General features: G+C 62.1%; 6 protein-coding genes across 7 annotated transcripts in view; 4 read left to right on the plus strand and 2 right to left on the minus strand.

Annotated features, from left to right (window-relative positions):
- Rnf208 (ring finger protein 208) overlaps positions 1 to 1,724 on the minus strand; it is a gene marked incomplete in the record, with an annotated part of 3,794 nt that extends 2,070 nt beyond the window's left edge. Inside the window, 1 exon segment of the mRNA XM_005408603.2 lies at positions 1 to 1,724.
- An 80-nt stretch (positions 1,725 to 1,804) lies between these two features.
- Positions 1,805 to 3,331, plus strand: Cysrt1 (cysteine-rich tail protein 1). The gene is made up of 2 exons (XM_005408604.2): positions 1,805 to 2,360; positions 2,674 to 3,331. The coding sequence occupies exon 2, from the start codon at positions 2,681 to 2,683 to the stop codon at positions 3,110 to 3,112; it is 432 nt and encodes a 143-aa protein (XP_005408661.1). The 5' UTR covers positions 1,805 to 2,360; positions 2,674 to 2,680; the 3' UTR covers positions 3,113 to 3,331.
- Positions 3,332 to 3,420: 89 nt separating this feature from the next.
- Positions 3,421 to 6,076, plus strand: Rnf224 (ring finger protein 224). Its single transcript, XM_005408607.2, has 2 exons — positions 3,421 to 5,310; positions 5,524 to 6,076. Exon 2 carries the CDS (start codon positions 5,582 to 5,584, stop codon positions 6,053 to 6,055), a length of 474 nt encoding a protein of 157 aa, XP_005408664.1. The 5' UTR covers positions 3,421 to 5,310; positions 5,524 to 5,581; the 3' UTR covers positions 6,056 to 6,076.
- Positions 6,077 to 7,255: 1,179 nt separating this feature from the next.
- On the plus strand, positions 7,256 to 12,182 carry Slc34a3 (solute carrier family 34 (type II sodium/phosphate cotransporter), member 3). Of its 2 annotated transcripts, XM_005408605.2 has the most exons (13): positions 7,256 to 7,381; positions 7,975 to 8,151; positions 8,281 to 8,367; positions 8,741 to 8,869; positions 8,949 to 9,092; positions 9,169 to 9,280; positions 9,363 to 9,558; positions 9,679 to 9,768; positions 9,873 to 9,954; positions 10,052 to 10,219; positions 10,288 to 10,404; positions 10,482 to 10,606; positions 11,578 to 12,182. In XM_005408605.2, the coding sequence occupies exons 1-13, from the start codon at positions 7,279 to 7,281 to the stop codon at positions 12,040 to 12,042; spliced, it is 1,995 nt and encodes a 664-aa protein (XP_005408662.1). In that variant the 5' UTR covers positions 7,256 to 7,278; the 3' UTR covers positions 12,043 to 12,182. The 2 variants fall into 2 exon arrangements, with proteins under 2 accessions (XP_005408662.1, XP_005408663.1); XM_005408606.2 differs by lacking the exon at positions 7,256 to 7,381 and having other exon boundaries at positions 8,069 to 8,147.
- A 3,548-nt stretch (positions 12,183 to 15,730) lies between these two features.
- Positions 15,731 to 18,051, plus strand: Tubb4b (tubulin, beta 4B class IVb). The gene is made up of 4 exons (XM_005408609.2): positions 15,731 to 15,876; positions 16,199 to 16,307; positions 16,389 to 16,499; positions 16,846 to 18,051. Exons 1-4 carry the CDS (start codon positions 15,820 to 15,822, stop codon positions 17,904 to 17,906), a joined length of 1,338 nt encoding a protein of 445 aa, XP_005408666.1. The 5' UTR covers positions 15,731 to 15,819; the 3' UTR covers positions 17,907 to 18,051.
- Positions 17,920 to 22,656, minus strand: part of Fam166a (family with sequence similarity 166, member A) — a 6,621-nt gene continuing 1,884 nt past the window's right edge. Inside the window, exons 2-9 of the mRNA XM_005408608.2 lie at positions 22,408 to 22,573; positions 21,772 to 21,866; positions 19,754 to 19,968; positions 19,416 to 19,675; positions 19,213 to 19,339; positions 18,875 to 18,969; positions 18,456 to 18,573; positions 17,920 to 18,128 (exon numbers count right to left, since the gene is read on the minus strand). Coding sequence (XP_005408665.1) covers positions 18,040 to 18,128; positions 18,456 to 18,573; positions 18,875 to 18,969; positions 19,213 to 19,339; positions 19,416 to 19,675; positions 19,754 to 19,968; positions 21,772 to 21,827 — 960 coding nt within the window. The 5' untranslated portion in view covers positions 21,828 to 21,866; positions 22,408 to 22,573 and the 3' untranslated portion in view covers positions 17,920 to 18,039. The remainder of the gene's footprint in view (positions 18,129 to 18,455; positions 18,574 to 18,874; positions 18,970 to 19,212; positions 19,340 to 19,415; positions 19,676 to 19,753; positions 19,969 to 21,771; positions 21,867 to 22,407; positions 22,574 to 22,656) is intronic.

Consider the following 22,656-nt stretch of genomic DNA (forward strand, 5'->3'; position numbering starts at 1 on the left):
CTGGGGACCCGCTCGGGGTCCGCGGGGCGGGGCCAGTCTCTCACCGCCCCTGGGTCCGCTCAGGGCCCGGCTCCCGCCGCCGGGTCTCCCTCTGGGTAGAGAGGCTCGGGACCCCCGCAGCGTCCCTGTCCCCTGCGCCCCGCCTGGTTGACTCTGGATTGTGATCAGCAGGGGTCCTGCACCACAGAATTCTGCAAGGGAAACCCTTTCTCCTGCTCACATTTCGAGACCCCACAATGCCCACGTGGGAGGGGGATCTGCGAGTGTCCCCCGCTGCGTCTGCCTTGCGCGTGCTCGGAAGCAGGGTCTCTGCTACCCCCCAGGGGCTCTGTGGGTGCCCGAGTCCTCTGCTCCCCGCTGTGCCCAGGACCGACCAGCTCAGAGGGATGAGCGCGGGAGGTCCAGGGGTGCCAGGGCATGGGCGGAGGCTGAGGACCCCGACAAGGCGGGGGGTGGGGGCGGGAGCGGAATGGTGGAGCGCGGGCACGCGGAAGGCTGGGGTGTCCGGCGGGACACGTGCTGGGCGGAGGGCCGCTCGCCGACGACAGTCACCTGCTTGGGCAGGGCGGCCCTGCCATCCCGTCGGGAAGGCACGCGCGTCCCGTCACGTCATGCCGTGTGCTAACCTGACCCACCCGTAGGGAGCCCCATTTTTTTCTGCTTCCTGCTCCTGACCTCTCTGCCCCAGCTACACCCGCGCCTACGGGAACCCTCGGGTGGGGAGGACCGAGGTCAAGCTGGTGACTGTAGGCTGGGGGCCTCCAGAGTGCCATCCCCTGCCCTGCCAGGCCACCGTGCCACGTGACCACCCCTCTGCCTGCACTGAACCTTGCACGAATCTGGACAGTCCAGCGCCCCTTCAGGCCGCAGCCCCTCTGTCCTCTGCACTGTGTTCCTGGGGAGCAAAACAGCCCGGCTGGGTGGCACCGTGGGAGCCCAGGCGGTGTCTGGACTGATTCAGCGAGGGCCGGTGAGAAGGATGCTCCTGAGCAGGAGCGCCTCGGAGTAAAGGCGGCCAAAGGAGGCCAGGAGCCTAACCGGACCCCTGCTCTTTAACCCTAACCCTAAACTGGCCGGCACGCGCCCTGGGAGGTACCTGGCCTTAGGCCCCGCCCCCTGCCTAAGGCCCCGCCCCAGGGAGAAGTCCCTGCCCGCCTATCCGGCGTCCTAACCAAGTATCTGGTTGTCCGAACCGGGTCTTTGGGAAACCCTGAAACCCGGCGCGGAGGCTTCTGGGGAATAAAGTTTCCACCGAAGGCCCCAGCCTCGCTCGCGCTTGCGCCGGGCTCCGCCTCGCAGCGAGGGGCGGGGTTTGCAAGGCCCGGGCGGTGCTTCCGGCGCCTGCGCAGTAAGTTCTGATTGCTTTCCGAGGTCCGTGGTCTGAAGACCCGCTTTGCCCCACACGCGCCTTAGGAACGTGTATCCAGATCGTTCCACTCATCCCCACTCAGGCCAACCCCGGTCCTCTGGGTTGCGGCCACGTCCGACTTGGTCCGGCCTTCCTTGTGTTGCCCAGGATGGGAGGACTTCTGGTCGCGGTAGCGCAGGGGAGCCCACGGGTGTCAGGTCCAGCTCGGTGCTTGCCCCGTTGTCACTCCACGGCGAGCCCGGGAGGGCTTTGGCCAAGGATGGGGCTCAGGGCTAGGAGCGTTCTCTTAACCCATCTTCCTGAAAAAGGTCACTTGATTTGTTTTGTTTTGTCTTTTTGAGACAAGGTCTCACTATGCAGTTCAGGCTGGTCTTGAGCTCACTTTGTAGCCCAGGCTGGCCTTGAACTCTCAACGATCCTCCTGCCTCAGCCTCCCTAGTGCTGGGATTACAGGTGTGTGCCACCACCCCCAGCGAGAAAGGTCACTTCAGACTGAAGCCCTCGTGGCCAATTCTGGGATCAGTGAGATTTATCCACAAAGGTGTATCGATCGTTATTTATTATTTAGAAAACTAATGCCCCAGCACCCTGGCCTCGGTGGTGAGGCAGGGGCAGGGAGGAGCTCTGCCCCCACCTGGGCCTTGTGGGGTGTAGGGGTGACCAGGGCCCGTGGAATCTGGGCCTAGCCCCACTTCCTTCCTGGGGCCGTGACCCAGGGACTCCTTGCTGAGCCACGGCCTGGATTCGTGGTCACTGAGTCACCCGCCTTGGCAGTGCCCCTCAGCGCCTAAACTGTGGCTGCCGCCCACCTGAGGACCAGGGGTGAGCCAGCAGCTGTGTTCCAGTGGCTGGGGCCACCTGATCTCAGGAACCCCAGCCTTGAGTCCCGCCCCAGGGCCACACCCTTCCCTAGGAGGGAAAAGGCGGCTGCTCGCTGCACACACAGGCACCGGCAGGACTGGGAGGACAGACGCCACTGCTGCTACTGCAGGTGAGTCCTGGCCTAGGGACAGAAGGCCCCCACGCTCACGCCACACAGCTGCATCTCCCAGCTCCCCGCTCCATTCCCAGGTCTGTCCTAGAGGCAGTGCCGGGACACTGGGGGTGGCAGCTGGAGACACTGGCTCTGGCTCACACCTGGGGTCACCCCTGGCACATGGCCTTGCACACACGGAGTTCTCTTGGTGCCAGGCTCCAGGCCCCCCACAAGTGGGCTCCTCCCGGGTAGGTGTTCTCTTGGGCTGCAGACTCTCGGACAGCTGTCCCCACGCCTGAGTCAGTGTCTGTGTCTGTCCGCCCCACAGCCTGGCCATGGACCCCCATGAGATGGTCGTCAAGAACCCGTATACGCATATCAGCATCCCCCGGGCTCACCTGCGGCCCGACCTGGGACAGCAGTTAGACGAAGCTCCCTCCTCATCCTCATCCTCGGAGACTCCGCCTCTGCCAACAGTGGCCTGCACCCCAGGGCCGGCTCGCATCCTGCAGCCCATTGAGGCTGAAGAGCCCAAGGGGGCCAAGGGGGCCAAGGGGGCTGTGCTCAGCCAGAGCCAGCAGTCCTGGGAGCAGCCCTACAATCCCTACAGCAGTGGGCAGCGCCCAGCAGGACTGACCTATGCCGGCCGGCCGCCCATGGGGCGTGGCGATGACATTGCCCACCACTGCTGCTGCTGCCCCTGCTGCTCTTGCTGCCACTGCCCGCCATTCTGCCGCTGTCACAGCTGCTGCTGTGTCATCCTCTAGCCCACCCACCGTGTGGCATGCTGCTTGTGGCCACGGTGGTGCCGGACATTGGAGGCAGCCATTGTCACGGGCTCTGCCCACTTCCTGCCCTGGATGTGGCAGGCTGCCGGCTCAGCAGGGCCCTGTGGAGCAGTCATGGGCACTGGCCGTGGGGCCAGCAACAGGGATCCCCTTGGCTACTGGCTGCAAGGCCCCAGCAATAAAGCAGGCTGAGCTTTGTGCCAGCGACTCGCTCTTCTGGCCGGCCCTTGGGGAGGCTGTCCTGGACCGGTCCCCTACATCCGTCCATGCATGTGGACACAAACAGACACACACTGTCCCCAGCCTTGTGGGGCCTTTCAGGGAATGGGAAGCCACCGTCTAGTGACGTCTCCACTCAGCCTGCCCTGCAGGTCTCAGGTCTGGCTGGGGCTGATGGGGGCTGGGAGCCTGTCCACCACCAAGGTCAGGCCTGCACTCCCTGGGCCGAGGCTGGGACGGTGGACAGGACCAGTCCCCAAGGCACGTGGCAAGGGGTGCTGCGCACATGATGGCCAGGACCCTCAAGAGGCCTCCAGCAGGTTGGCAGGATGGTGCGGGTGGGGCTGGTGCCACAGGTTTCAGGGAGTGGAGCAGGATGGCCCAGGAGTTGCCTGGCCCACTGAGTCACCTCCCAGCCTAGGTCGGACATTTTTCTGCTGCCTTTCCCTGGGCTGGGCTTTGTGGAGGAGGGGGCCTGGATCAGGCCTTGAAGGCAGTGCCAGGAACGGGCTAGAGGAGGGGCCCAAATGCCTGAGTGTGTCTGGTAAGGCCGGCGGGCATGCACTTGGCTCTGGGATGCCAGGGCAGGGAGTGTGCGGGGAGCTGGCATTTCCAGAGCAGGGCAGACACGGCACTGTGTGGAGGCGGAAGCCGAGCTGGCCTCACAGGACAGACAGGTCCTCCTGTGGCCAGCTGTCCCCGACACATCACGGCTGGTCACACAGCAGGGAAGGGCGCTGTGTGGTGTGCAGTCCCAGGAGTGGGATGGGCAAGTCCCTGCTGGACTCCTGGCCGAGCTCTGGGGCCACCCCGCCCAGCCTGAGACGTAAACCTGTCTGACCAGTCCTGCAGGCCGACGGGGTGCGCGCACGCAGTTTGTGCGTGTTCGTGCATGACCACTCTGCCCTAGGCTTCCCCTTGGGCCTGTGGAGGGGTCCCGAGGCCCTGCCAGCCTGTCCCCATCCCATGGGTCTCCCAGGTCTTCCCAGAGCGCTGGGCCTCCTGGCCGCACATCCCACAGTCATAGCTCCCTGGCTGGCCAGGAGCCCACAGATGCTCAGTGGGAGGGCCCTTGTGAGTGAGGGAACTGGGACACCACACACAGTACGTGAGCGCCACCTTGGGGCCAGGATGGGAACACCACAGGCCCAGATGAGTGCATTCCGAGCCACCCTGGCAGGGACAGGCCCAGGTGGAAGAGAAGGCCTGCCGCAGAGGGGCAGGGCTCTGCGCCAGCGGGTCAGGCCGCCTTCCTGGAGCAGGTGATGTGAGCTAGGGCTGCAGGGTGGGCGCTGCCCACCAATGCAGGATGAGTGGATGGCACAGACATGGAAGGGAGGAAGGGGTGCCTTTAACTTTTCTCTGAAGTTGTGGAAATGGAACCCAGGGCCTTCTACATGCTAGGCAAGCGCTCTACAACTTATTTTTTTGGGGGGGCGCGCGTCTCACTCATGTAGTGAAGACAGGCCTGAACACACTGTATAGCTCAGGCTGATCTTAAACTTGCAGTGATCCTTCTGCCTCAGCCTCCCCAGCGCCGGGACTGTAGGTATGCAGCACCGTGCACCCTTCAGGCCTGTGTTTTGAGACAGCGTCTCCTAAATTGCCTAAGCTGAGCTCGAAACTGAGATCTTCCTGTCAGCCTCCTGAGTAGCTGGGATGACCAGCATGGGCCACCCACCTTGCCCAACAGAAGGAAACTTTGGGGGCAGCGAGGCCAGGCCTGGGTGGGGCTGGGGGAGGGGTCACCTTATCTCCTGCTGAGCGTGCGGTGTGAGATCCAGTTGCACTGCGTGTGGCTGAAAGGGGAGCCCACTCCGCAGCCCAGCTGCCACCTGCCTCCTGCTGCCTGGCCCATGTAGGCAGTAATGCGAGCCCAGGGAGGGCGCCCCAGGGCCCTGCCCCCCTGTTCCAGCCACCTTCTGGCTGGGCATAGCTGCCCAGAGGATCGGATGCAGGTAAGAACGGCCGCAGCTTAGGCCGGCTGGGTGGGAGGGGGCAGCACGGGCAGGAGGCTGTGGGTGGCAAGGGGCTCATAGCCAGACAGCAGGACACTGCCCAGACCTGTGTCCTGTCACCCGCGGCTGCCCCCAAAGTGTGCAGGTGCCTACAAGCCCATGGCCCGGTTCCCACCCGCTGGGGCCTGCACCCAGCTGTGCTGTGTGTTGCAGCGGTAGGCAGTGTGGCCTGTGGCCCGAGCCACTGTTCCTGACCACCTTCCTGCCCGGGATGTTGCAACCTGAGGGGTCGTGTGCCTTGGAGGAAGGGGCGGCCCCCACAGCTCGGAGGAACGACTGCATCGTCTGCTACTCGGCCTACGACCTCACTGGGCACTTGCCCCGCCGCCTCTACTGCGGCCACACCTTCTGCCAGGCGTGCGTGCGGCGGCTGGATGCTGTGGCCCACGAGCAGCGCTGGATCCCCTGCCCACAGTGCCGCCAGAGCACGCCCACGCCACGCGGAGGGGTGGCCATGCTGGACCTGGACCTGGCCGCTTTCTTGGCTGTCAAGGCAGAGCGGGAGCCAGTGAGAGCAGAGCCCTGGGTCCCTGCACCCCTCAAGGTCGAGGCTGCGGTCACTGAGCAGCCGCCTGCGCTCTGCCCTACCCTGGGCGCCCAGCCTCACTTCCCCCGGCCCCGACGCTGCTGTGGCTGCGGCTGTGGCAGTTTATGCTGGGGGCTCCCCGGCAGCCCTGAGGTCTGAGCCTTGACCACCCTTGCAGCTGGGATCAATGCCCAGGGCTCACTGCCGGGAACCACAGCCACACACATCCACCTAGAGCCCTCGGTGGCTTGCCGTCTGGGTGCAGCCCCCAGCGGCCCCTCGAGGTGCTGCCAACCCCACCATGAACACCTGCAGGAGGCTGGTGGCCTCAACCACCCTAGTGGCCCAACTGTGCCTAGCCAGGACCCTTCTGTCAGAGTAACCTGCAAGCCAGGGGTTGTGGGCCGCTAAGGCGGCCGATCCCAGCTCTCCGGCACAGGCTGAAGTGCAGGGCCAGGCCATAGCTGGTCCTGAATGGTGGGATCAGGGCAGGGGCCCCTCTCCCAGGAAGCGAGCCAGGAGTGGGGCAGGGCCACCTCCCTGCTCCCTGACCTACACACAAACTGTAAATTTCACCCACTCAACAAGGTTAATTCTCTGAGCTCCAATCACGTGTCTGGCACTGTTCTGGGAGGGTACCCCGCTAGGGGCTAGGGCAGGCATCAAGGACAGCATTGTGGGGGACCAGCTCTGACCCCAGAGAGGGAGGGAGCCGGCTGGAGGCTGCATAGCTCCTGTGTAGCCTCAGCACAGATCCTCAGAAGGGTGCCAGAGGCAAAGGCACTCATCCTCTAATTTTGGGCTGCTGCAGCACCCCACCTCTGCAGGAAGGAGCCATTTTCTGGGAGCCCCTGAACGCTCCCCCTGCAGCGGGGTGGGCGGGATGGGGAGGGAAGAGAATTCGCTGAGTGGACACCAGCCCTCCTGCTTGCCTGGGGCAAAGTCCCCCATGCCCCTGAAGATGAGCTGGCCCTCCACAAACCTCTCTGCGGCAGCCAGGGACACCATGCCTGCACCTGGTTCAGAACTCACCGCCCACCTGTGGAAACCTGTCATGCCCACACACCTGGTGCAAGGCTTCCCTCCCACGTCTGAAGGGGCAGGGAGGAACCCATGATCCGCAGAGCCCCGAGGAACATGGTGGGGAGGGCAGAGCCTCAGCTTTCTGCCTCAGGAGATCCGGTCACAGACCTCCTGGTGGATGTGGGCATCCAGTGTCCAGCCCAGCAATTCCCTGGTCTGAAATGAGGTGTATCCTGGGGAGACACCGCACAAGAGGGCTGCTGGCTGGCCTCAGAGCTCTTACCCCTGGGTGGCAAGGCCCAGGGGCTCCGGGGCCAGGTGGGTCTCCCCTCGGGGCCTCAGCATCTGGGTAAACATTAATGGGGCTCAGGACACAACAGGTCATGTGGGCACCCAGGGGATCTTTGACCTGCGGCCGCTCCCACTGCCTCCTCCCCACGAGTACCCTCACCACCCACGCAGGTAGGAGCTCCCAGAACCAGGCCAGGGCCAGGGACCCGGAGGCCAGCGTGGGACCCCCTGCTGAGCCCCCAGGATCTGGGTTAGGCAGAACGAAAGGGCTGCACATGGAGCCTCGAGCTGAGCCCAGGCACCGGGCGGGGGGTTGAAGGGAAGTTCCAGACACAGGGCCTAGGAGCAGAGCTGTGCGGAGAGCAGCTGTGTGGTGGCCTGGGGTGCCTGGACCCCCGAGCGCCTCGCCCTGCTCCTCATCTGGCGCCGCTTGTATCAGATGCACAAGTCTCTGCCCAGGTCATCTGAGTGTCCCCAGTGACACCTGGCAGGAGAGGTCTTGGGGCTCCCTGGCTCCTGAGGACCTCCAGCCTGCACCCCAAACCTGTGCCCTGTGGCACCACAGGCCTTCCAACTCAGACCAGTGAGTGAGCCGGGGAGCCAGGGCCCCCTTGAGTCTGCCCCCTGAAATTGGCTTGGGGTTGTCTGATAGCCAGAGATCACCACAGCCACCTGCCATAGACGGAGGGAAGGCAGGTCACTGGGCCTGCAGGGGCAGTGACGGACAGCACAGGCCAGGGTCCCACATTCGGCCTGCTCTGCAGGGTTGGGGTGTGTGCGGAGGCCAGCCGTTTCTCATCCAGCCTTCACCAGCATATCTGACCTTGGTGCCTGGGTCTTCCCCTGCCTGAAACCCATGCCGAATTCCATTGCCGGTGGCCTGGTACCCCACCCCAGCCTGGCTACGATCGACCTGGTGGATAGCAGTCTGAGAAATGCAGGTACCAGGCCCCCCAGACCTCACCTCCAACATCACGGCCCAGACAAGGGAGGGAACCCTGTGTCTCTTACGCTGCTCCCTCCTGGGACAGGGGTTCTAGAAACAGCCCTACTTGACCTGACCCTTGCAGAAACCTCCTGTTCTATCCCAGTCCCGGAGGAGGGCAGCATGAACCCCTGGGCCCTCCCTCAGCTGAAGGACACCGGCCAGCTGCAAGGTAGGCCTGGGGTCAGGGTGAACGTCAGGGTTAGGTTGGGGGACAGTACAAGGCAGCCAAAACCTCCTGGGGAGCCACCCAGCAGGCACCCGGGGATGCCCGCGGCCTCTGCTCAGCTGCTGCCCTGCCCTGAGTTGCAGGACCATCCTGCTGCTGTCTGCCCCTCTTCCCTGCTGGGGGACATGGCCATCCCGCAGGGAACACAGGCATCCTGGGCCCTGCCCTGGGGACTCAGGAGAAGAAAATGCCCCCCCCCCAGTGGCACAGAAGGGGGTGCCTGGACTCTGCTGGGGGCAGTGGAGGAAAGGGTGGTGGGTTCTGGGCAGGTGGAAGGGGGAGGGCTGGCCGAGGACTGCCCTGCCTGTGTCCACAGGGCTCAGCACAGCCGCCAGGATGCGCAGGGTGATCTTTGGCTTCCTCAAGGCCTGCGGGCTCCTGGGCAGCCTTTACTTCTTCATCTGCTCCCTGGACATCCTCAGTTCTGGCTTCCAGCTGCTGGGCAGTGAGTGGGCAGAGGGCAGCAGGGCAGGGATGGGCGGCCAGCTCTCTGCAGCCTCAGTGCCCCTCTGTCCCGGGTGTAGGCAGAATGGCCGGAGACGTCTTCAAGGGCAGTGTGGTACTATCCAACCCTGTGGCGGGACTGGTCATTGGCGTGCTGGTCACGGTGCTTGTGCAGAGCTCCAGCACATCCTCCTCCATTGTAGTCAGCATGGTGGCCTCGAAGCGTGAGTCCCCTCCCCTCCGCAGGCGGTGGTGGGCAGGCGGGCTGGGCAGGCAGCAGCTGAAGTGGGGTCTCTACAGTGCTGACTGTCCGGGCGTCTGTCCCCATCATCATGGGTGTCAACGTGGGCACGTCCATCACCAGCACCCTGGTCTCCATGGCACAGTCAGGGGACCGGGACGAGTTTCGCAGGTGAGTGTGGCTGGGGGGCAGGACGGAAGGTGGCAGTGGCCACGGCCGAGGCCACCAGACAGCCTGCCCTGTGTGGCCACAGGGCCTTCAGTGGCTCAGCTGTGCATGGCATCTTCAACTGGCTCACGGTGCTGGTCTTGCTGCCGCTGGAGAGTGCTGTGGCCCTGCTGCAGAGGCTGAGTGCCCTGCTCCTGGGCGTGGCCCGCCTGCAGCCTGGGGCTCGGGCACCTGACATCCTCAAGGCACTGACAAAGCCCCTCACACACCTCATCGTGCAGGTGAAGTCTAGAAAGGGAGGCGGAGGCCCTGGCCAGGGAAACGGGGGTGGAGCAGGCACAGGCAGCCTGGTGTCTGTGGGCATCGGGGCCCCTGCTGAGTCCCGGCCCCTCCACCCCCAGCTGGACAGCGACCTGATAGCCAGCAGTGCCACTGGCAATGCCACCACCAGCAGCCTCATTAAGCAATGGTGCGGCTGCAGCAGGGAGACGGTGAGGTGCCTCTGACCCCAGCCCCACGCTACCCCTGACCTGCTGACTGCCCCACCACTCTGCCTGCCTACCCAGCCATGCTGAACCCGCCCTGCCCCCACCAGAGCCAGGGCCACAGCAATGCAAGTGGAGCCTTCGGCCCCTGCACTGGGAAGAGCGGCTCAGCCACGGAGGACAGGCTGCCCTGTGAGCCCTGCCCACCTGCCCACCCCCTTCCCGCCCCTGTGCCCGGCTGCCCATGCTCACCCCACTGCCCACCCTGCGCTGCCTTGCCTTCCACCAGGCCGCCACCTGTTTGTGGGCTCGGCCCTCACCGACCCGGCCGTGGGCTGCATCCTGCTGGCCGGCTCCCTCCTGCTGCTGAGCGCCTGCCTGGTGCTTGTCGTCAAGTTGCTCAACTCTGTGCTGCGTGGCCGTGTCGCCCGGGCTGTGAGGGGCGTCATCAATGCAGGTGTGAAGGGACCATGAGCTGGGGCGGGGGGGCGGGGGCGCACAACGTGACCCAGCACTCGTCCCCAGACTTCCCTTTCCCCTTCGGCTGGCTCAGTGGCTGCCTGGCCATCCTCGTGGGCGCTGGCATGACCTTCCTGCTCCAGAGCAGCAGTGTCTTCACGGCAGCCATCGTGCCACTCATGGGTGAGCCCGGGCAGGCAGTGGGCCTGTGGTGGGGCAGGGGCTCTGCCTGGGCCCTGTGCTGACCCCTTGCGGCCTAGGGGTTGGGGTGATCAGCCTGGACCGGGCGTACCCCCTGCTCCTGGGCTCTAACATCGGCACCACCACCACGGCCCTGCTGGCTGCGCTGGCCAGCCCTGCGGACATGCTGCTCTTCGCCGTCCAGGTACCGCCTGGCTCCCCTCCCCGCTCCCATGTGGCCTCTCCTCCAGCTCCAGCCGCAAACCTTCAGCCCCTGCTTCTGGACCCAGGCCCTGTCTCCCCCAGACTCCATCTTTCCAGGCTGCTTCTCAGCAAGGCCCGTGCCCGCTGCCGCTTTGTCTCCCACAGCTTCCCCCACAGGATCCCTGCTCCTCCACCCTCTGGTCTGTGCCCCTCATTGTGTGCCCTGGAGGCCTGGCCCAGCCGCAGGGAGCCCCCAGGGCTGTATTCCACATCTGCAAGGTGCCTCTCCTCCATCCTACTGCCCCATGAACCGGCTGCTTAACCCAGCAGTGGCTGCCTGAGCGCTGCCTGTCTTCCCAGCCCCCGTCCAGAGGCCCCACCTATGATGGGCACTCAGGCCATGCCCAGTTGTGATTCTGCTTGCAAGATGCCCCCACCCCCAAGTGCCCACACTCTGCCCCACTCCCGTGTCCACGGTGCTGCTGATTCTCTCTAAAGCACCCTGTGCTGGTTGGAGCTTCCTTCTGCCCAGGTGCCCACACAAGCTCAGCTCCTGAAACTTCTGGGCTGCTGCTCCCAGGAGATAAGCCAGATCCTGCTTGGCTCCCACTGAGCCTTTGCCCCTGCCCCTCCCAGTGCAGGGCCCTGCCCTAGCCCCTCCTGAAGCCCCCAGCCTTGCCCTCTCCTGGAGGGGCATGTAGCCCTGGGCCTCCTCCCCATAGCAGTGATGCAGTTACCAACAGGGTTGGCCCAGGCTCCCTATGCTTAGATGTGTGCTTGAGGGTGAGTGGTGGGCATCTGGCCACACCTGGCTGGAAACTGTCCTCCCAGGGGTCCATCTTAGCTGCATGCAGGATGAGCAGGACAAGCTTCAGACATGGGCCCTTTTTGCATGGCCAGGGGCAGAGAGCCTAGGTGACCCCCATCACCTGACCCAGGCTCCTGACCGCTCCCCGCACTCCCTGCCTCCAGGTCGCCCTCATCCACTTCTTCTTCAACCTCGCTGGCATACTGCTGTGGTACTCGGTGCCTGTCCTGAGGGTGCCCATCCCGCTGGCCAAGCGCTTTGGGGATTTGACTGCCCGCTACCGCTGGGTGGCTGTTGTCTACCTGCTGCTCACCTTCCTGCTGCTGCCCCTGGCGGCCTTCGGGCTCTCCCTGGCAGGGGGTGCAGTGCTGGCAGCAGTTGGGATGCCCCTCGTGGGGCTGGTGCTCCTCCTCATCCTGGTGAACGTCCTGCAGCGGCGCCGGCCATCCTGGCTGCCGCGCAGACTGCGCTCCTGGGCCTGGCTGCCCCTCTGCCTCCGCTCTCTGGAACCCTGGGACCACCTGGTGACCCACTGCTGCCCAGGCAGGGCCTGCAGCCGCCCCCAGACAGCCACTAAAGGGGCTCCCTGCTATGAGGCCCCTGAGGTCCTGGCCTCCCAGCAGTTTTGAGGGTGGGCACCCAACCACATTCCAACCCCTCAGTCTGGGAGTGGTGCCGTTGGAAAGCTGGCCTGCCACGTGTTCTTGCGGGCACGAGGACTTCTGAGGCCTGCACCCCTTTGCCAATAAACGAGGTTGTTTCCCAGGAATGGTGGTCTCTCCTCAGACAGGGATTCCACGGAAGGGTCCCACTGGAGCTGGAGGCACAGGGCAATGCTCAGGGTCGGGGGCAGATGATCTTGCCTGCAGCCCTAGGAGCAGCCTACAACATGCAGGGTGAGGCCTCCCACACAGGAGCTGGCCTGTGGGGTGGACAGGGGCGCCCTTTGCCCGACCAGCTGAGTGCCTAAGACCTCCGCCCACCTGGGGAGTGCTCGGAGGGGCATGGCCTGGCAGGGCACACAGAGGTGGGGCAGGGTGCACAGTTTCTGAGGCGCCCCACCCTGTCCTGCCTCTGCAGCAGGCAGGGCTGTATCTCCCTGGTGCCGGGGGGCACCCCTCGTCCCATAGGGCCAGCTCTGGGAACCTGCCTGGGAGCGAGTCCTGCCCACTAGGCCCCCAGGTGCCCCACAGAGTGTCCAGACCTGTGCCCAGGTCGGGTGGATTCCCAGGCTGGAAGGTTTACCTTCTGCATGGATCACTGGACACCAGAGACGCACAGAGCCTCCTGCCATCCCCGACCCTACTACCACATGACCAGGAAAAGCTCACCTCTCTCCAGAACTCAGGCACTCAGCTGGGGAAAGACCTAGTTGTCCCTCAGGTCCCCTGCCACCACCCCACCCTCCCAGGCTTCCTAGGCCTGGGTTTCCCCTCTGCCCACTAAGGGCGGTGAGCCTGCTCTGGGAGCCGTCTGGGAAGCTGCTCTTGCATCCTGCCTTGGTCCTTCCCTGCAAGTGGTTCCTGCAGAGCCAGCACCAACTCCCATGCCCTTTAGGGACAGAGCCTGGCTGCTCCCTGGGGAGACCTGCTAAGGAGGCAGAGAGGCCGTCTGGAGCGGGCAGGCCCCACTGGGCACCTCTCCTTCCGGGGCAACAGAGGCCTTCCACAAAGGCCTGAAACGGGGTCCTTTAAGGCCGCACCGTCTGTCTGCCTGCTGCCCCTGCCTGGCGGTAACACACCCTCCCACTGGGACCATGGCCACCAGTAAACAGAGCCTGCCTTGTGGACTCCTCAACAGCTGCAGGCTGGAGAGCCAGGGCAGGTGCCCAGCACTCCCACGGCCCCTCCTGCTGCTCCCTGCCCTCCTACTCCCTCTGGTGTGCATCCAGCCTGGCCCTCCTTCCCCTCCTGCCCTCCTCTCCCCTTCAGGGTGGACCCGAGGGCCTCTTCCTCCAGCTCTGCGCAGCCACTATCCTGGCCTCAGCCAGTGTCTTCCTCAGGAGGGGACTATGAGGGGCCAGGCAGACAGTCTGGCGCCGGGAAGAGCTCTGGTGAGCACCTGGGCCTGGGATGCAAACTGTGTTTTGTAAACTGTGAAATGGGCTTGCCACCCTGACCTCCCAGCCCTGGGGCACTGGCAGGGAGGCAGGGCCCTTTTCCAGTTCGATTGTGCCCTGAGGGGTGGATTTAAAAATACTGGAGCCCCAAGAGCAGCTGTAGCAAGGCTTTTGCACAGCAGGGAAAACACTGGGCTTCTCCGTGACTGCTGAGGGAGCTGTAAGGGCCTCCCTGTCTATTGCTTGGGCAGATAAACTACCGGGCAGGGCCAGAGCCAACTCTAGGACATTCTGTTCTGGGCACCAAGAGGACCCTGTGCACCCCACATACCAATACAGACTCCTGAGGGAGACTACTATGAAGCAGCTCTGAGCAGGATTTAATTTTTTTTTTGTCTGGTCTTTTTGAGACAGGGTTTCACTATGCAGCTCAGGCTGGCCTTGAGCTCACTTTGTAGCCCAGGGTGGTCTCAAACTCACAGAAATCCTCCTGCCTCAGCCTCCTCAGTGCTGGGATTACACCACTACACCCAGCTGAGCAGTATTTAATTTTAACCAATTGGCTTTTCATGTTTACTTGGGAGTTGTCTAGAGCTTAGGTCCTTGTCCTTTGATGGGCAGTGGACTCATAGTAAGTGAACCTCTATGAGTCACTGGTCCCCGCTGAGGCCTATATTAGCCTGTGAAGTTGGGACACCTCAAAGGACAAGGCCATAGCTGACGACATTTGGCTCCAACCCCAATTATCTAAAAGGAGACTGTAGCTGCAGGCATCTCACTACTCCCGGGAAGGCCTTCCTGGAGATAACACAGTTATCCTAAATTAACAAGTCCTGCGCAAATTTCTGCATTTTCTTCAGGATTTCCCTCCTTTGTTTGAAACCCAGTGAATCTTAAACACTCCAGGAACCCTCCTGGAGCCATGAAATCACTTCATTTGCCTCATTTATTTAAGCCTTCTTCGTCCACTAGTTTGGGAGATTGTGGGCCTGATCAGCCCGCAGTAACTACGGGTTATTAACCCGACAGACTCTAGCCCTTCGTTGAGGAATAGGTCCCACTTCCTGGGCAAGTCTGGGAGCGGGGAGCCGCCAGGGCTTCAGGACGGCCCGGCTCCCGTACCTGCTGACTCACCCTCTTGATCAGGGAGGGCCTATCCTGGCCAGAGCCTCCGGCCCACCAGCTGAAGCTAGACCACGCTGGAGTGGGCGTGGGCACGGACTGCTAACCTTTTCCCACACTTGGTGCTGCTTGTCCTGGCAAGCTTTCAGGGATGGTTCCGGTCACTGGATACCGTAACCCTGCGGCACTGTGCGTTATGTAGTAAGAGGGGTGCTCCTTCCCAAAGAAAATACGTATGTAAGCAAGTGGTGCCCCCAACACTCCGGTTGCGAGGCAGAGGGGCAAGTCCACTGAAAACGCCAGCCTCGACGGCTAACCACGGGTAGACCCCACCGTGTGACATTCCTTTCAAAGACATTTAGAAGTAGAATGCAAACGCAGTTTTCAAAGCCCATTAAAAGACCAACGGCATGCAATCCAACTGCACTTCCTTCACACACTTGTTTTCCCTCTCGAGGACAAAGCGCGTCGTGGCCAGGCATGCCCGCGCTCCGTCTCCACGCAGCCCCAGGTCCCGAGCCGCAGCTCCAAGGCAACCGGCGCGCGGCCAGCACCGTCTCCACAACACTGTGTGCGGGCGGGCGCGCAGCGCCAGCGCCGCACCTGAGCCGTTTCCGTCCTTCGTGACCCGCACCCGCCTCGCCTGGGACTCCCCCCAGAGTCCGCGGCGTGCACGAGCTCGCCGGGCCCGGGCGCGTAGCTCCGCCGCAGCTGCTCTTGCGAAAAAGCGGAACCCAGTTCACGAGGACAGGTGACTTGGCCGGGGCCGGAAACCTTAGTCCCGCGCTCGATGCTCGTGCGCGCCTCCCGCTGCACTGCGGCGGTTACCAGGACGCCAAACCCGCACAGCCAATAGCACCAGCCTGTCGGCGTACTCTCCGGAGGCAGCCAATGGCAGAGCAAATCAATCATTTGAAAAGCCCAATGAGCAAAGCACTACAGCGCGGGGGGCGGGAATGTGATAGGAAGCGCCACAGCCGTGGCTGACCAATAACAAGCAGCTGTCGTTAGAAAGGCGGGTCTTAGACCCCTCGATCGACGGGAAGTTAAATCAATAGAATGAGAGTATTTGCCGGCCTCGTTCTGGAAACCCAATCCGAGGCCAGCGGAGGCGGGCGCAGCTGATATATAAGCACTAGCGGCGCGTCGGTTGTAGCATTCTGCGCGCTTCCTCCTCAGCACCTGTGATACTTTTAACGCCTCTGCTGTCGCCGCAGTCGTCGCCATGAGGGAGATTGTCCATCTGCAGGCTGGGCAGTGCGGCAACCAGATCGGCGCCAAGGTGAATGGTGGGGACACGCAAACCGGGCCGGGCCGGGCCGGGCCGGACCGGACTGGGCCAGGCGGGGCCGGCCGGCCGGCCTGCCGGACTGCAGAGCGGGCGGGCAACTGGGAAGATGGCGGCAGTGGCCTGCCGGGCGGCGCCCTGCACTGCGGCCCGGGAGTTCGGCTGGGGCCAGGACGGCGCGTGGGCGGCCGGTGAGGCTCCCGGCTCCTGGCGTTGGGGAGCGCAGGTGGGGGAGGGGAGCGCCCGCCTCGCCCTCGGGGCGGGGCCGCCCTGGGCGCACCGGCCGCCGTGACTCAGCCCGCCCGCGTCCCGGCAGTTCTGGGAGGTGATCAGCGACGAGCATGGCATCGACCCTACTGGCACGTACCACGGAGACAGCGACCTGCAGCTGGAGCGCATTAACGTGTACTACAACGAGGCCACGGGTAGGAGCCCGAGCCCCCGCCCCCGCCCCCGCCCACGGTGCGGCCCCGGCGTGGCCCGCGGCTGACGCCCGCTCTCTCCAGGTGGCAAGTACGTACCCCGCGCCGTGCTGGTGGACCTGGAGCCCGGCACCATGGACTCCGTGCGCTCGGGGCCCTTCGGGCAGATATTCAGGCCTGACAACTTCGTCTTCGGTGAGTGCGGGTGGGGACTGGGTGGCCCAAAGGTTAAGCGGCTGCCCCTACCCAAGGTCATTGTTTTTGAACCTCGTAGCTGGGAGCCCGCGGGACATTTTCTGCCCTCTGAGTCACTGAAAGCGCTTGCCTAAAGCGGCTTAGGGAGGAGGCCCAGCTGTCTGCCTGCAGGCAAGGAGAGGTAGATGTAATCTCCTTGTAGTCTCCACGGAGATCCAGGTTGTTTTCGTCCTTGGGTATTGGCAGGGGTTTGTTAAGCTGCCTTCTGTGCATCGCTGTCAGGGTTCATTTGCCGCCCCTGTGGGGTCTGTCTGGCGGGAGTGTGACCAGTTGTGGTGTCTCACAGGTCAGAGTGGTGCTGGGAACAACTGGGCCAAGGGGCACTACACAGAAGGTGCGGAGCTGGTGGACTCGGTGCTGGACGTTGTGAGAAAGGAGGCAGAGAGCTGCGACTGCCTGCAGGGTTTCCAGCTGACCCACTCCCTGGGTGGGGGGACCGGGTCAGGGATGGGCACCCTCCTCATCAGCAAGATCCGGGAAGAGTACCCAGACCGCATCATGAACACGTTCAGTGTGGTGCCCTCACCCAAAGTGTCGGACACTGTGGTCGAGCCTTACAATGCCACCCTCTCGGTCCACCAGCTTGTAGAAAACACAGATGAAACCTATTGTATTGATAACGAAGCCTTGTATGACATCTGCTTCAGAACCTTGAAGCTCACCACCCCCACCTATGGTGACCTGAATCACCTGGTGTCGGCCACCATGAGTGGGGTCACTACCTGCCTGCGCTTCCCCGGCCAGCTCAATGCTGACCTGCGGAAGCTGGCTGTGAACATGGTGCCCTTCCCCCGCCTGCACTTCTTCATGCCCGGCTTTGCCCCCCTGACCAGCCGTGGCAGCCAGCAATACCGTGCCTTGACGGTGCCTGAGCTCACCCAGCAGATGTTTGATGCCAAGAACATGATGGCTGCTTGTGACCCCCGCCATGGCCGCTACCTCACAGTGGCCGCGGTGTTCAGGGGCCGCATGTCCATGAAAGAGGTGGATGAACAGATGCTTAACGTCCAAAACAAGAACAGCAGCTATTTTGTTGAGTGGATCCCCAACAACGTGAAGACAGCCGTTTGTGACATCCCACCCCGGGGGCTAAAAATGTCTGCCACCTTCATTGGCAACAGCACGGCCATCCAGGAGCTGTTCAAGCGCATCTCGGAGCAGTTCACAGCCATGTTCCGGCGCAAGGCCTTCTTGCACTGGTACACGGGTGAGGGCATGGATGAGATGGAGTTCACTGAGGCCGAGAGCAACATGAACGACCTGGTGTCCGAGTACCAGCAGTACCAGGACGCCACCGCTGAAGAGGAGGGCGAGTTTGAGGAGGAGGCAGAGGAGGAGGTGGCCTAGAGCTGTTAGCTGGTAAAGTGTGGAAGCAGTGTGAACTCTTTATTCACCCACAGCCCGCTGATAACCCTGTCTAACTGTGCACGCTGTCTCTGTCTTGACATCGCATCCTGCACACACACACCATTAAAGCATTTCATAGTGCGTGGTTTCGCCTCTCCAGTTCCTTCTGATAGGCTTTGCGAGTGCTGTTGCCAAACGTCATTGCGTAGTTGTCTTGCATGGCTGCAAGGGAGCAAGGATTAGCTGAGCTGGGCTTCCCGTGCCTGGGCCAAGCATGCAGGTGACTGAGGGGCTCCTCAAGAGCTGGGGGCAGCCCTGGGTCACAGGCCCCAGCCCCTACCTGGGGAGGAGCCTGTTTCCCGAAAGCAAGAGACCAGATGGCCTCTGTCTGGGAGTTCACAGGAGGGCTGCTGAGCCCCTTAGGGACTGGCACGGGGAGGAGTTAGTTGAGCAAACCTACTCTGTGGGTCGGGTGACAGTGGCCTGCAGTGAAGGCCCTTAGCCACCCACTCCTCCCTCAGTGCACCTTGGGCAGGGAGCCATACTCACAGGGGATGAAGCCCATGTAGAAGGGGATCAGGCCCTGGCTTCTGTAGATGGTGCTGTGGGGCCAGTATGTCCTGGGCAGCCGCTGCCCCAGCGGACAGACAGGGTTTCTGGACTGGAACTGAAGAGGGGAAGGTGCCAATGGGTGCTGCCATATTCCACCACCTGGTAACCCACAAGGGAAAGGGCAGGGGCTGACCTTCCCTGGGAAGAGGGACTGAATTCACAGGTACCCTGAAGGCTCAGGGCAGGAGCCAGGCCTTGATAGGTTGCAAGCTACCTTTGGGGCAGGCTCCCTCCTCTCCCCAGGCCTCTTGCAGCTGCCAGAGAGAAGTGGAGAACTACTGTGCAGCCTGCTTCAGAACCAAGGTGTGGGCACCTGCTGGGGACCTGGGTGCAGGCCCTGCATGGAGTGCTCCTACCTGGTTCTTGTCAAACTCCTCCATAGCCTGTGTGACTCCGTCACGGTAATTCGTCCCCATCACCCAGGTGAAGCGGGGGATGAAGCCAGCGTAACCTGAGGCAGAGTGTGGCGTTAATGTCCCCCAGGTCCCCTGGGCAAACCCACCTGCTCCCAGATGTGCCAGAAAGCCCATGAAGTTCGTTCCTTTCCGTAATGGTGGTGGTCTTGAGACCCCCCCCCCCCGGGAGGAGATGGGTAGGGGAGAAGCTGGGCTGGGGAGGCCAGGTCTGTTCCCAGAGGCAGACCTATTCCTCTCCCTATTTTGCCTGGGCCCCTGGGACCCCGTGGGGGACGCACCTGAAATGGCTTTTCTTTGGATTAGATTGGGGTGGTCCAGTTGGGGCAGCCGCTGGAACCTGTCTACGTCCAGTGTCTCCAGCTGGAGGGGTGGGGGAGGGTACTCGTCCCTCCTGCAGTGGTACAGCTGCGGGGAGGAGGGGCAGTCACTGCTTAGCTCGCACTTGGGTGGAGTGAGGCCAGGCCAGTGTGTCTCTAGTTACCTGGTGCTGCCCTGGAGTCCCATGGGCAGGGTGGGCAGTCTTCCAGGCCTCTTCCCCATATGCCAGTCGCAGGCCCGGGTGTCCCATGTCGATGGAGTCCCCCTTTCTGCCCGGGGGGCATGGTGGGTAGGGGGGATAGGGCATGAAGCCAGCTGGCACCGCAACCTGTCTGGGCATGTTCTCTGCTCCTGGTGGCTCCTGGTTGTCCACCTGTGGTGGCAGCTTGCCCAGGATCTCGAAGTTCCTGTAGGGCTTCAGACCTGCACAGGCAGGTGGCAGGTGACCACGTGGGCAGGAGGGTGGGCCGCAGAGGGGAGGGCCAGGCAGGGGCAGCTCACCAGTGTAGTGGGGGATGTGTGGCTCAGCCAGGTCCCGGCAGGGAACCCACGGGGGCTTGGACTTGCTGAAGTCCTCGATGAACTTGGGCTTGGTCATGGGCGACAGCACAGAGCAGGGGCTCTTCTGCACGCTGGGATCTGTGAGCAGCTGTGCTGTGGTGCGCCCATAGGTGTTCCCCACCTGGTATCGCAGCTGCGGGTAGAAGCCAGCATAGCTGCGGGGAGAGGAGAGGGAGGCAAGGGCAGCCCTGGCACTGGGCAGGGCCCTATGGGCAGGATGCCAGCCCAGCTTGCCTGCCACTTAGCGGCTGTGTGACACAGGGCAGTGCACCTGACTTCGCTTAGCTGTGAAGTGGGGGCAGTGGAAGCGCAGACTTCATGGGCTCTCTCTCAGGTTGAGGTGGTAGCAGCTGTCCCACACTGAGGATGTGCCTGGCCCAGCCAAGAGCTACATCCACATCACCACCAGCGATGGTCACTGCCGTGTGCCTTGCTGACCTCCCTTCACCCTTCACCTCCCTCACTTACTCCAAGGCCCAGGGAAACGGAGCTCTGCCCCATAAAAGCAAGCACAGGGACTGACCTCCTGGCCAGGGCCCCAACCTGGGGAGCCCAGCAGAAAAGCACAGTATGGGGTTTGGCCTGGCCTTCTGCCACCCCAAGAGGCCACAGCCGACTGTGTGGACCAGAACTTGAGGGCTGGGCCTTGGAGGGGGGCATTCTTTAGCTATGAGAAGTCCAGGTCCCTTGTGGGTGGGTAGCCAGTGTTTAGCCCTTTTGGGGAGGGGCTCTGTGGTAATCCACAGGGTGAACTGTCTTTGCAGACAGGTGGCCTTGATCTCCTGTACTCTAGTGATCCTCCTGCCTCAGCCTCCTGAATAGCTGGGACTATAGGTTCAATGTGCCCAGTTGAAATTTTTTTTTCTTTCTTTTCCTCCCTTCCTCTTTTTTCTTCTCTACCTCCCCTCCCCTCCCTCTCCTTTCTTTTGTGATACCAGGGAGCAAACCCAGGGCCTTCTGCATGCTATGCAAGTGTTCTGCCCCTGAACTGCACCCCTAACCTGAATTGTCATTGTGGTTTCTGCCCATACTCCTCTTTTTCTGGTATTGGGGGTTGAGCCTCAGAACTTTTTATTATTAATATATTTCTTTTGTTTATTATTAATTTGTTTTTTGTTTTTTGTTTTTGAGACAGAGTCTTGCTTTGTAGTTCAGGCTGAGCTTGAACTCACTTTGTAGCCCAGGTTGGCCTAGAACTCAGTGATCCTCCTGCCTCAGCCTCCTGGTGTGCACCAGCACATCCAGTTTTTGTTTTTTTTTTTTAATTTTGAGACAGGTTCTAAGGCACTAAATTGCCCAGGCTGGGCTCAAACTTGCAATCCTGCTTCAACCTCCTACAGTGCTGGGAGTATAGGTGTGCACCACCATGCCTGGCTCTGGACTGTCTTCTTTTTAAAACTTGGCTGGGCTAAGGGTGCAGCTCAGTGGCAGAAGTTTGCCTAGTATGTGCCTGGCCCTGGGTTCTATTCCCAGCGCCAGGGGAAGGAAAGCCTGCCGAGGCCAGCGCAGGCTGCTGTGAAGGCTGAGTCTCAGTGTCAGCAGCCCCATCTTCCCAGGCCCTCATGTAGGTTCCTGTCTTCCGAGCCCCATGTGGCCCCACATCCCAGAGCCTTCTGCTCTTTGCTGGTGAGGGCTCAGCGAGGCAGCCACCCGGAGCTTCTCTGACTCGGGAAGCTCTGTGGGTGTCTGGCCGCTTGCTCTGCCAGCCTCTGCCAGCTGCTGGTTTGCCCCAGTTTCTGCTTCTGATGAGTGCACTGGCCACCTGGTACTGTGAGCTGGGTGGCAGGATGAGGCCAGCAGCTTTGCTATCCGGAGCATTTAGCCTTTAGGGACCCTCAGTCCCCTCTCTAGTAATGCTGATCTTCTGTCCCCGAAGCTGTGGCCTCAGGCTCCTGGGGCCCAGGGTAGGCCTAACCCCTTGGCCCAGCCTCCCCACAGGGAGGGCTCCCAGCTCTTACCCAGGGATATAGTGAGGTTCTGGCGTGAAGAGCGAGTGTTTTGGAGTAGCTGTCATTGTGCCTCAGACTGCCCTCGAAGGCTGGGCCCCTTCTCCCTGAGAGGAGTCATGTTGCCTGGTAACCATTGTGAAGGGGTCAGGCCACCTTAACCTGTGATGTCTCACAGGTGAGCCCAGACCATGAGGAAGGGAGCCCCACCCACCTCAGAGCTCTGGAAAAGGAAGGGAAGATCTGGATTCCTTGTTATCCACAGACTCCAGGCCCTACCTGAGCAGCAGGTGTACCCCCAGGGAGAGGCTGGTGACCCCTTGCTCTCCTCTGATAAGGCCTGAGGTTCCCCAGCTGGACAGCCTTGTGGGGCTTACCTGGCGCAGGGCAGAGGTGCAATCCAAATACACCGCAAATGTCCATATACAAAAAGTTTATTATAGTAAAAGATATGTTGGGACTAACTGCTGCCCTTCCCCATTGAACACACATCCCATCCTTCTTGCCACCTTTTTTCTTCAGAATGGGTCTCACTATAAGTAGTTTAGGCTCGCCTTGAACTTAGGTGATCCTCCTTCTTCAGCCTCCCTAACCCTCCCTGGGATTACAGGCATGTGCCATCACATCTAGTTATTCTTGGCTTCTTACCACTTTCTGAAGCAGTTCTGGAGGTGCTCTTTCCTGTGTGTCTTCACAGTGTCTGAGCTGCTGAGCGCCCTCCAGTGAAAAGGCAGCTCACAAGAGCAGGTAGCATGTCCTCACCCATCTTATTCCCTGGATCTGGCACTGTTCAAATTCTGGCTCTGGCTCTTCCCTGAAGTCAAAATGACCATGAAAGATTCACATCTTCCAGAGGCTGAGGCAGGAGGATTGCCACAAGTTTGAGGCCAGCCTGGG

This window comes from Chinchilla lanigera, unplaced genomic scaffold (genome assembly GCF_000276665.1).
Source record: "Chinchilla lanigera isolate Chin_1 unplaced genomic scaffold, ChiLan1.0 scaffold00112, whole genome shotgun sequence".
NCBI classification, from domain to species: domain Eukaryota; kingdom Metazoa; phylum Chordata; class Mammalia; order Rodentia; family Chinchillidae; genus Chinchilla; species Chinchilla lanigera.